The sequence below is a fragment of the Pseudorasbora parva genome, chromosome 8 (genome assembly GCF_024679245.1).
Source record: "Pseudorasbora parva isolate DD20220531a chromosome 8, ASM2467924v1, whole genome shotgun sequence".
Taxonomy (NCBI): Eukaryota; Metazoa; Chordata; class Actinopteri; order Cypriniformes; family Gobionidae; genus Pseudorasbora; species Pseudorasbora parva.
In genome coordinates, this window is record NC_090179.1 from 31,221,528 (window position 1) to 31,234,283 (window position 12,756).

Genomic DNA, 12,756 nt, shown 5'->3' on the forward strand with positions numbered 1-12,756 from the left:
AAAGGAAGTTCTGGAAGCTCACGTCTTAATATAGGTAAGACAGTATATCCTGACTCTAATTGAAGGATTATTTCCCGCATGGCTGGATCATTTCTCTGTTCTTCTTTCAATTCCTGTTCTGACATACAGGGAACAACGGGCAATCCTTCCATTTGCTCGTAATCTTCAGGAATTGCATCAGTACTCATGGAAAGGGACTCAACCAGAGTGATACTGTCACCTACTTGACATAAGGAATGTTTCTCACAGACTGCTTGAATTGCATCATTGGAAACTGAGATGGAATTGGCCGTTTCAGGTGAATGGTACAAGGTAAACTGGCGTATACGATCTTGCTCCTTTTGAGATGTAGGATCATTTACTGGATCACCATGAGGTCGTCTTGAAAGTGCATCCGCATCAAGATTGTTCTTACCAGGTCGATAATGGAGAGTAAAGGAAAAGGTGGATAAAGCAGACAACCACCTATAGCTTGTTGCATCTAACTTGGCTGAAGTTAAGACATAAGTGAGGGGGTTGCTGTCTGTAATCACCTTGAAACTACTCCCATAAAGGTAGTCGCAAAACTTCTCCGTAACTGCCCACTTCAAGGCTAGGAATTCCAGCTTGTGAGCAGGATACCGGGCTTCGCTTCTTCACAGCCCTCGACTGGCGTATGCAATTACTCGTAGCACTCCCTCTTGCTCTTGATAGAGCGCTGCACCTAGTCCGGTGGTGCTCGCGTCTGTATGTAGTACATACGGTAACCCAGGATCGGCGAATCCTAACACTGGTGCTTCGGTGAGTTTTGAGATGAGTGTTTCGAATGCTTGCTGACAGTCGGTAGTCCATCGTCCTCCAAAAGGTACTTTGGGATCAAGGTAAGTCTTTTCATTACTTTTCGTCCTGTAGCTTTTCTGAAGCGGAGGATATCCTACAGTTAGTCCATTCAACGGCTTCACCATTTTTGCATAGTCCTTGATAAATCGTCGGTAATAACCAGAGAAACCCAGAAAGGAACGCAACTCTTTTAAGTTTTTCGGACTTGGCCAGGTCTTGATGGCTTCTATTTTCTGGGGATCTGTCTCTACACCATTTTCTGAGACGATGTGACCAAGATATTTTACTGACGTCTGGAAAAACTTGCACTTCTACAAGGAAAGCTTTAAACCATAATCTTTCAACCGTCCTAAGACATGAAGAAGACGTCTTTCGTGCTCTTCTAGGGTATCTGAGAAGATAATCAAATCATCCAAGAACACTAGGACTTCTGAGAGGTTGATGTCACCCATGCATTTCTCCATCAGCCTTTGGAATGTGCTGGGAGCGTTCGTGATACCTTGGGGCATCCTATTAAACTCCCAAAAACCTAATGGGCATACGAAAGCGGTCTTGGGTTTGTCTTTCTCTTCTAGTTCGATCTGGTAATACCCAGATTTGAGATCGAGCACCGAGAACCATTTTGAACCTCGAAGTGCTGAAAAAGTTTCCTCCAAGTTGGGTAAGGCATAAGCATCCTTGATGGTCTGTGTATTCAACTTGCGGTAGTCAATGCATAGTCTTATGTCGCCGTTCTTCTTCCTTACTACGACGATAGGGGAAGAGAAGGATGACTCAGATTCACGGATGATACCAGCATCAAGCAATTCCTCTAGATGTCTACGGACAGCTTCAAGATCGTTGGGATGGATCGGTCTTGCTTTGTGCTTGAAGGGGGTGTCATCGTGTAATTTGATGGTGTGTCGCACTTTACTCGTTTGTCCAACATCCATGTCGTGCAATGCAAAGACTTCAGGCATAGCGCGTAATTTTCCTGTGATTCTCCTTTTCCACTCTTCTGGCAAACAGGAATCACCGAAGTCAAAGCAAAGTTCTTTGCTGGATTTTGCACAGACACTTGACTCTGGTTGCACAACATTGTGCGACATCACTTTCTGCAGTGCATGAATATCTGCAATCACGCTTTTTCCAGGGATGATGATATCATGCTCAGTCTCATTCTTCAACACCACTGGGACTTTACGCGATGGATGTTGAGGTAGGTTGAGTAAACAACTGGCAACTAGCAATCCTCCTGGAAAGGGAGAATACGAAGGAGGTTCCATTACAGCCCATCTTTCGGCTACTTGTCCCTTTACACTGACCACTCCTTCAAAAACAACATTTTGACCGGCAGGAACAACAGTAGGGGTAACATCAGGAAGCCTAACGATTCCTATGCTGCTGTTTACTTTCTGCTGGCGTCTGTGTTCGATGGTCTGAATCACAGCTCTGTAACCAAATGGAATAGCTTGACAGACTGAATCATTTGTTTCAAGGTGCTGGTCGTATGCAAGATCCAAGGTGTTCGTACCTATTAGCACCTTTGGCTGGGCGGTGCCACCTGTTTCTGGAATAACCAGAGCGAGAGTAGACACTTCAACATCGGAGCCAAGAAAATCTCTGGGGAATGCAATTCTCACTTCAACAAACCCCAGGTAGGGTACTGCTTGACCATTAGCTGCTTCTATTTCCAGTAAGTTGTCTAGGGAAGTTATGCTTAGTCCAGTCAAATTCTGCTGGTAAAACGAATGGGAAATGGTGGTCACCTGAGATCCTGTGTCAAGTAGACAAGAACACGGTTTCCCTTCAATGCTCACTTGAGCAGTGCATTTCGTACCAATCAATCCTTTGGGTAGACCAACTGGATGGTTTTTACCATGGGACTTCAAGTTGCTAATGTTCACTAGTTTCTTGAGACTATTCTGACAAGTGACAGCCCTCGTACGTCTCGCTACCAGGGCTGGATGGCGTTTAAAGTTCCTGAGGCATTTGAACCATACTGACTGTCCCATAAGACTTGACGTTCTTTCAACTTCTTCCTTTTGTCAGCTACAAGGGGTGGGTTTGGATCATTTTCACAAATTGAAGCAACATGTCCATCCTCACCACATCGAAAGCAATAGCCTGGCTTAGGCCGGTGAGGTTGCTTATGGTCGGCTGTTGGAGGGTCTTTGCGAACTTGTGTACTCGTCTGCTTCAATTTACTTGAATTGCTTGTTGACTCTGGGTTCTTTTGTGCTTTGAGCTTTGCCATCTGACTCTGGAGCTCTGTGACTTGCTGCTTTAGCTCAAGAACAGCGTTGTTTGATGGTAACTCACTTTGTCTTGTTGGTTTGCTCTTTTGCTTAGCAAGCTGGCTCTGAAGTGTAGTGATTTGTTTCTTTAATTCAGCCACTTCGGTATGTTCTGACACTTCGTTGTGGTTCAGATCAAAAGGATTTACAGTGACGACGTGAGAACTAGCTCTTTGCTTCTGCACTCCTAAGTGCTGCTTCATGCGACTTTCTTTGGTGAAGTGTTTGTTTTCTTCGCTGCGCAACTGTAGGAGTAGCTCAGGGAATGGAGGTGGTTTGTTCCTTTTATGTTCAAGCTGAAGGTTAGCTATTAGCATGTCATCCCAACAGCCTCGGCAGAATTGTTTAAGGAGCTGTCGGTCAGCTTCATCAGCAGGAATACCGCCACTTTTCATCACTTTGAGAAGGCTAGTGTACAATCGTTGCAAGTACAAATAAGGTTTTTCCCCTGCGTTCTGCAGCGTGTTCAGAAACTTAGCGAAGAGATCATCTCCATCTTCTACGGTCCCGAAAGCAGAATCAAGAACTTCAAGGTAAGCAGCAGGTAAGGCTTTCGCACCTAACTGCTTGACAATTTCTGACGCTGGCGGCAGCAGGCTGTCTAAGATCTTCCTGGAACGATGCAAGTCAGATAGTGAAGGATCTTGGAGAATTAATTCTACACTGTTCCGCCAAGCGTCGTAATCAACTTCACCATTAGGGCGGGGAACTTTGCCTGAGAATACTCTTAGTCTGAATGACACACTAGAGGTTGAAGCTCCATCACTTTTCACAATGTGCTCAATGATCATTCTTTGAACTTCAGGTGGGTTCACATCTTTTGTTTCAAGTGTGGGTGAGAAACTTCCTGTACTAACTCTTCTAACTGTGTCAGGATTTCGGTTTCCATCTGAATGCTCAGTTCGCTTGGTTGGAAGCGGAATGTCAGAGGAAGAATAATCAGTCATTTGAGATGACTCAAGATCATTGACATTAGCCGGATTTTCAGCAACATCAGTTACGTTTGCAAGAAGTTGCTCTTTCAAGAGATCATTAAAGGTTCTGCCACTGAGCTTGGCTATTCTCTTCAGTTCAGCAAAATAGTGAGTTGTGGCACTCTCTGTTACTGCCGACGTGTAGATACTTGATAGCAGCTTTATGTGGTAAGCAACTTTGTGTGGGCTCTTGAAAGTGTAAGGCAACAGGGGTTTCAGAGCCACTAATGCAGAACAACTGCTGTACTCTACAATGACTTCTTTATGGTAAGGCGATTTGGGATCGTCTATGGTAAGGTGTCTACGGATACTACCATATTTATTCAGGAAGTCAGTTAAATCTTCGTCAATTTCTGTGTTGGTCAGTCCACTAATTAGCACTGCGTTTTCAACTACAACGTTTTCAACCTCAATTACTTCCATTTTGACTCTCTATTTGCACCACTTTGTTTGATTTTTTGTGCCTTTAAAAATGTACAACTATACCACTCCTGGCTGCTGGCTCGCCACTTCTGTAACAATTTAGTTTGGTGGCTATGCTACAGTGACAGGTCTCTCTAAGCACCTGATATTGGACCAGTGTCTAGGTTCGTTTACAGGAGGGTAAGAATCAAGGCACTCGAGACACAGGCAACGAAAGTAAGTATGTATTTTGATTGGTGCAAAAAATATATAAAAGCAAATGTAACACAATCACAACAATGAAATAATAAAAATAAAATTAAATGAAACAATTGTTCTCTTTAATCCCTTGTTGTTCTTTTAGATATCTTTTGAGCTCTGTTCACTATTTAAATAGCTTTCTCCTGTTTACTTCTAGTATTTTGCTATATTTTAGTTGTTTAGTTTCTAATTTTAGTTTATAGATATTTAGATTCACCGACTTTTAGTTTAATAAGAGCTTTTGTTATTTTGGGGTTTTAGTTCTTTTCACTCCTTTTAATTCCCACTCATAAAAATGATTAACCCAAATTAAAACAAAATATAAGGAAAATAAATTACATCAAATCACATTAGACAAATCAAGACAATTTAAAACAATTAAATTCTTCAAAAATATAAAAATCAAAACTCAATTGAAATGTTCGCTGTCACGCAAAGTGCAAAAAATATGTTAGTGTGTGCAAAGTCTCTTGATGTAGAAGAGTTGTATTGCGACAGTCAATAGTGCAAAAATGATCACCGTCAAGGAAAAGGTCTAATCCCTCCAATCAGAATGTACGCAATGAAAAATGGGTTCCACCTGCTTAGTAGAAGGTGCTACCGGAATCCTCTGCTTGCGTTTCCCTCAAGTTACTGTGGTTCGGGTTGGGTAGGCTCGCCATCTCGGTGTTAAAGGGTTCCAATCTCACTAAAAAACCTGACCTGTTCACACAAACAGCGTCTTAAGCATCATAACCATTTACACACTATTTCTTTTAGAACAACGCAATACATGCTTTACATTCATCAATCAACCATCCATATGTATGAAAATAGTATTAAAATACTAATTTTTCCTCTAGGCATGACATGTATAACATACCAGAATATGTAATTTTGCACCATATAACATTTAAATGGTTAAATGGAATATTTTATCACCTTTCACATTTCTTCCGTGACTGTTACACACTTTAAACACTTTAGAAACACTTCAAACCTTCAATAAACAAATATAACATTTAGTTTTTTAGTAAAGTGAACAATATTACTTAAAAACTCACCAAATCCGAGGGGTTTCATGTGCATTTACCACCCGCATTGGATTTAACAGCGGTTCAATCAGCGATCGTCACATCAGTGGAAATATCAACAATCTCGTTCTAAAAATAACCCAATATAATCAAATAACAGGTCTACAACATAATATATATCATATTATTCGGATATTAGAAAGGATTATTTAGATATTTGCCTTAGATTGATCTCATTTCTTTTCGCTCGCTCTCTCGCGATCAGCAATGCGTGCGCTTCTCACTGCTTCCGCGTCTCGTCTCCATGACGTCACACACGGTCGCAGTTTGAACTGAATATATCATTTCAACATTTAGTCATTTTATTATTTATTTTATTATTATATTAAACTGCAATGATTTTAAACAACTTTATATTTATTCTTTGTGGTTTGTTAGAATTATAATTATTTAGAAATTATATTCTTTTCTTCCTGTTTCTCACATAGCAGGATTCTAACCCGTGTTACAGGTCGGTAACTCAAGTGTAGCCTGGGTACTATTGAACACAACAGCGCAAGCGCTAGAAGTAAATAAAACGTTCAACAGTTCCCAGTTCCCTGCCCTGAGCAAGATAAACTTTAATTTCCCAATGTTTAAATGCTATTTATTTCTCAACCATTATCTCAAGAAGAGGAATAGTCCATCATCACCCTTTTCGCTGTTTCTTTTTCCCCCCATACTCTTTCTTTAAATAGCCTTCAAAATATAATCTGCGCGGCGCTGTATTTTCGTCCTGCTCCCGCTATTCCGCACCGCACCATTCCAATCGCGCAAAATTCACTCGGTGCTCACCCGCTATAAATTATTTTATTCCCGACCCGACTGATCCAGCTAAATTTAGATGTTGTTTCCAGAATCTATCTTTTAAATTTCCCTTACAGAAAGAGAGACACTGGATAGGTATTGTCCGTGCAATCATTTATTTTTCTTACAGCCTATATATGTCAACACCGTAACTAAAACAAATATCACAGAAAAATAGGCTAAATCAAATGTGACATCTGTCACTCAGAATTATAAGAAAAAATACAAATAAACGAAAACTGCTGACTTAGATGCTAAAATAAAGTTTTTTTTTATATGAATGAATGATTGAATGAATGTTGACTGACGACGGTCAACGAAACATCGATCCTCCAAAGGCTGAATGCGTGGCCGACACAGAACAATTTAAATGGCTAGCTTATTTTTTATGCAAGTTATTTGTAAATTAAACGAACTGCTGTCTATTGTTCATTTTCGTTAACTTCAGACGTAGGCTAAATTAAAGAGAAGTGGTTTTTCTATAGCCTAGCTATTGTTTATTTTTGTAATGCACGTTATAATTTGTAGCTACATTAAATGTTTATACATATATTTTCTTGTCATGTAATTTAAAATGCGTAAATGAAAATAAATTGGTCTATTAGCCTACGTAGGGTTTTTACAACTATAGCCTATTTATAGACCAATAAAATAACTTAAGTTTAACATTAGAAACAACAAATTTTTATTATCAGCCAAACCAGAAGAAAACACTTTTCAACACTTTCATTGCGCTGAGCGGGAGAAGCTGGAGCTCGACCGGGATGGGGAATAATGCACAATAGAGACTGGTAAGGCCTGAGCGGGACATCATCTTCTGGGATGAGTGCATATTTCCACTGTCCGCAGCATTGATGGCATTATTTTGGGATATTTTGGCCCATTCTGGCAGTGATTCCGATACTTTTGAATTACAATTGGAGGGGTTTTATTATTCAGCGCTTTAGTGTGTGTGTGTGTGTGTGTGTGTGTGTGTTTATTCCGTGGTGCTGTAGTTCTTTCTCTCGCTAGTCAAACTAGTTTGCTGTATTACAGCTATAAATTAAATGAGACCAACATGTATCTTATATTGCAGCCAATCAGCTTTCGTGTTATTGGCTCGAGTCTCTTTCGGATTGTACCACCAGACAAATAAAACATATTTTATTATTCAGATAATATAGAAAGAATATGGGGAATGAAGATGTTCTGTATTGTTCTAGATTTATTAACTATCAGCATTAATATTGCTATTTTATACTTTTTACAGAGTTCAGGGGCATTGGAGCATCACAAAGTTGGAATGAAAATGGGAATTCTTGAAGTGGTGTGCAGCAAAAGTTCCACTTCCAAATCCCTCTCCAATGTGGTAAATGTTGCAATTGTCCTTGAAGAGAAAGTTGTCCTGGAAAACATGGGAGACTTTGTGAGTGCGTTCCAAGCCTACAGCACCCCTCTCAGAAACGGAAGCATTCACGCCTCGATCGCCCCCAGGTGACCGGTCCCAGTATAGTTGCCCCTCTGTGTTTTCTAATGAACGTGAGGCAAACTAAACAATAAAATTACACTTCAAATATTTTCCCCCCAAAGTTAGTTTATGTCATTGAAGGCAGTCACATCATGATGATTTCATTTCAAGTGTTTGTTTTTTAAAATAAGTTTAGTTTTAGTTAGTTGTCTCATGCTATAAAAATGGGGGTTGTGATGTCATGATTGACAGCTGGGATCGCCGTCTTCTCTGAGTGAAGTTGTCACTGAGGCACTAACAGACTTTTTTTTGGGATTTTTGGGAGCAGATTGGAGCTTTAGCTTCAGTGGCGGCTCCAGAGATTTTCTGTTGCAGGTGCTATGGGGATGCTTAACACTTAAGAGAAGGTGCTTTGAATTTTGCGTGCTTTGTGTTATTTTATATATATATATATATATATATATATATATATATATATATATATATATATATATATATATATATATATATATATATATATATATTATAATTAATATTAAATATAATTAATATTAAATATAATATAATTCTGGGCTCTCTTGAGGATGGTTGCTAATATCACCTGCAGCTCAAACCGTAACCATAGTTGCCAAGTCCACGTGTTACGCGACTTTGGGCTTCTTTTTGGGCAAGTCGTGTTAAAAATCTTGAGTCATGGGTTGCGTTTTTTGGGCTTATTTTTTAAAATGTGTTTGCTTGTTAGGAAAATATGACAAGCAACTTTGTTTCTTAATAGTTGCTGTTTTGTCCAGTACATTGCTGACACGGTCTTCTCACAGCTAATGGCCATTCAATGCAACAATACTGCAATTCGTCCTCATACATCCCGCCTCGCTCCTCATTGAAGAAAAATTGCGTTCAACGTGCAGGCATGTGATGTGACCATAGACTGGGACATTATAAATGCACGTAATGATAGTTCGTAGACGTAAATAGACGAATACATTTTTTGTTTTACAAACAATACAACCAGAAGACATGTACAGAGACGGAGGAAACAGAGGAGACGCACCTAATTTACCGATTTAAAAAAAAAATGATAATAATAGATTTTATTTATAATGTACTTTTTAATTCCGAAGAATCTCAATGTATTTATCATTACAGGCTATGATAAAACAATAAAATAAAATGTGTGCATGTTCACCGCTAATGTGTGCACTAACTCCGACTATGGGTTACCATAATTAGCCTTCAACATCACTTTTTCCATCTCCAAACCTATCCTGTACACAGCCTTTATTGCGATTTGAATAATTTTGTAATATCACATCTGTTTTTGCTTTTCAAACTCTGAAAGGTTTCAATTTAATAGCAGGCTCATTTATTGATAAATTGTTGATCATAAATTATATTGATATGATAATAATTAATAATATAGTAATATTGGGCTTGTTTTTGAAGCTGCAGTTGATTATTTATCTCGTGAGAGTTGGCAACACTGACTGACTGTAACGTTAGCATCCTCAATGAAAACCGCCGCCGCCGATTCTCTGTCTTTAAGAATTGTCTTGTTCTTGAGGCTCTGTAATGACGAGTGTTGTGTCTGCACCTTCACAGTCTCGTTTCTCGTTTCAGGATACGACTCAGAACGTGGACGTTTAGGGAGCAAAAAATGATCCATTTTGGTGTAACGTTATTTTACTTTGCTAAAACTCGCTATCAAAAACAAGCTCAGAGGTTCGCGGGCGCCGAGCCCATTGGCCAAAGATGATCACCTGTTTGGGCCTCATGTTATTTAAGACTAAAATATAATTTTAAATTGTTATTTAATTCCTATTTTAAAAACATGAGAGAATATTCAAACATGACTTTAAAATATGAATATAAAAAATTACAGACATTTCTTGGGGGTGCTGGGCAGGTGCTATGACTAATATAGGGGGAGCTGCAGCACCACCTAGCCCCCCCCTGGCGCCGCCACTGTTTAGCTTAAATTTCTACATTTTCATAACTGTTTATTTCACACCAACATAATTAATTGTTCTGCATCTGTGAGAGTGTGGGCGGGCCGATTTAGTCCATTTGGTTTTTGGTAGCTAAGAATAAACTAAAAAAGTTACACAGTGTAGCTTTAACAGACTATTGCTACAATTGATAAAATTACATTTACAGAATTTCACTTGGGCCAAATGAAAATTTTAGATGTGACCATTAGGGATGGGACGAAATATCGTTTGACAAAATTTCGCAATACAAAACGTGACGAAATGCATCGAGGTCGAAAAAAATGGATCGCGAAATAAAGATAGATGGCACTGCTGCATGATTTGCGTAGTATATAAATAATTTAGTGTATTATGTGTGTGTGTGTGTGTGTGTGTGTGTGTGTGTGTGTGGGGGGGGGGGGGGCAGACATAACAAAACGCAGCGCGCATTTTCTGTTTGATCTGAGGCATAGTTGGAAAAAGTGAGAGCAGTCAGACGCAAAGGATGCAACAGCAAACATTAATAGGGAAAGAAAATGGTTGACATTAGCATTAATATTCTAAACCAAAAAAGCAGTTATTGCCTACATAAGCTACCATATTTTCTGTTTAACTTTTATAAGACTCCAGAAAGAAAAGTGTGTTTTTTCACTGAGCACATTCTCTGCAGTCTGAGCGCGATGCACTGCAGCTCACTCTTGCTCATGTCTGAGGTAAATCATTAACACCATAACCCCTTACAGAACAAGTGTTTTGTTGAGCTAAATACATTACAATCGGCTAAAACTAATGCACAGGTTACTTTCCTGAACAAGCGCGCTTCCGAGTCGTCCGTGTTCTTCACACTGTCCACGTGAATCACGGCCCAGTTGCCAGTTCGGCGCGCACACTCAAAATACCGGCAGTTCAATAGGGAATGCGGATCTCTTAAAGGGGCCGCACTTATATTCCTACTCGTGTTATATGGACCTCCTCCAGGTATGGTGTGGTTCTGGTTTGCTCACTGGTACACATTAACAATTTTTCATACGAACTTTTCCCTGTTCTGAATTAAACTGCCAGTGTAAAAACTCCCTTTATATTGTTAAAATGAGAGAAATCACTACTTACTCATTATTTTTAAGTTTAGGCTTAAGAGACATGAACAATTTCTTAGATAAACATATCTATGACCTTTGATATGTCTAGTCTTCATGCTGTATTGATTATTATTGAATAAGTATGGTTTCATTAATAATAAATGTACATTTGCATAAAGCATGCATATTTGTCCATACCTATGTTGATTAGAATATTAAAAACTTAATTTAAACTTAATTTAAGATACATTTACAATTGCTAAAAAGGTGCGATTAAATTGCGATTAATCGCGAGTTAACTCATGACAATCATGCAGTTAATCGCTATTCAATATTTTAATCGATTGACATCCCTACAGTGCCCTCCACAATTATTGGCACCCCTGTTTAAGATGTGGTCGCAGACTTCTAAAAATTCTCCTTTTTTTTAAACAACATAGAACCAAAATGCAAAAAAAGAGAAAAATCCTACCTTTCGTTTTAGAACATTACTTTGGTGGTAAAAAATAAAATAAAATCACAGATTTGGAAAGACTTTTTTTTTTGATATCGTATCGTGACGTATCGTATCGTAACCCTGGCATATCGAGGTGCATCGTATCGTGAGTTTAAGTGTATCGTCCCATCCCTAGTGACCATGCGCAGTCACTAGAAAATTGAGTTGGGAAGATTATAATTTTTTTACAGTGTACAATGACTTGTTTTGTGTAATCTATGTCTTTTTTGTATATTTTATTTTCGTGAAACTTTTAGCCGCCAGTCTTGGCCAGGACTCCCTGGGAGAAGAGTTATTGTAACTCAATGGGATTTTCCTGGTTACATTTTTTTATTATTATTATTATTATTATTATTATTATTATTATTATGTTATTCTCATTAAATTAGCCCGACTCAGGTCTAGCTAATTTTGGGACTTCTATAAATATCATATTTACTTAGGTCGGCCTGGGTATGGTGTCTCCAGGCTATCAGAGCCACTAAGCGAGCACAGCGTTTTGCATTGGTCCCCATAGAGTTTAGCATAAACGCAATACGAGAGAACTCTCAAAAGGGAACGCTTTTTTCCTCGGTTTCCTAAGAAAAAAGAGCGAGTATTGCGTTTGCTTGCCATGCTTTGCTTGCTCAGAGAGTCGCTTCTGTCGATTAACCTGGCGAGACAGGGTCTTTTATACCCCTGGCTATGCTAATTCTGCTGCCCCCTGGCAGTATTATTAGATGGACCTAATTGGTCCTTACCGCCATATTCCCTGCAGTTGCAGCAACACAGCCAATCATAGCTGCTTCCTGCTGAGAGCTGTGCAGCTGCACTGCGTTTTACATGGTATGTTTAGGATAAAAATGTGCCTCATAATCTTGAGGAAAGGAAATACCCCATAGCATTTAGCATAAACGCAATACTAGTTCCCTCTGCTCAGGGATCTGAGGTTACATAAGTAACCGAAGCGTTTTTCCAGTCTTACAAGATGCAATGTTCCAGTTAGTCTAGCACACACATTTATATGAAACCGGCGATGACACTGAACATCTGTTTAGAACATCAAATAATTAAATCACATAATATCAGTGTCAGACACAGACGAGGACACAGATGGTTAGTGCAAGTGTAGGTTTATTAAACAGAGGTAACGGACACAGGTTTAAACTCAAAGGGGAGTCTTGACAGGTAGCACAA

The 12,756-nt window shown here is 39.2% G+C and overlaps 1 protein-coding gene across 1 annotated transcript; it reads right to left on the reverse strand.

Annotated features, from left to right (window-relative positions):
• Nucleotides 1–1,150: 1,150 nt before the first annotated feature.
• On the reverse strand, nt 1,151–6,111 carry LOC137084597 (zinc finger CCHC domain-containing protein 12-like). The gene is made up of 3 exons (XM_067450892.1): nt 5,967–6,111; nt 5,776–5,874; nt 1,151–5,434 (listed from the first exon to the last, which is right to left on the reverse strand). Exon 3 carries the CDS (start codon nt 4,490–4,492, stop codon nt 2,753–2,755), a length of 1,740 nt encoding a protein of 579 aa, XP_067306993.1. The 5' UTR covers nt 4,493–5,434; nt 5,776–5,874; nt 5,967–6,111; the 3' UTR covers nt 1,151–2,752.
• Nucleotides 6,112–12,756: the final 6,645 nt, after the last annotated feature.

Bases quoted from the DNA above. Each gene is read 5' to 3' on its own strand.
- LOC137084597 (XM_067450892.1), bottom strand. From the start codon at position 4,492: ATGGAAGTAATTGAGGTTGAAAACGTTGTAGTTGAAAACGCAGTGCTA.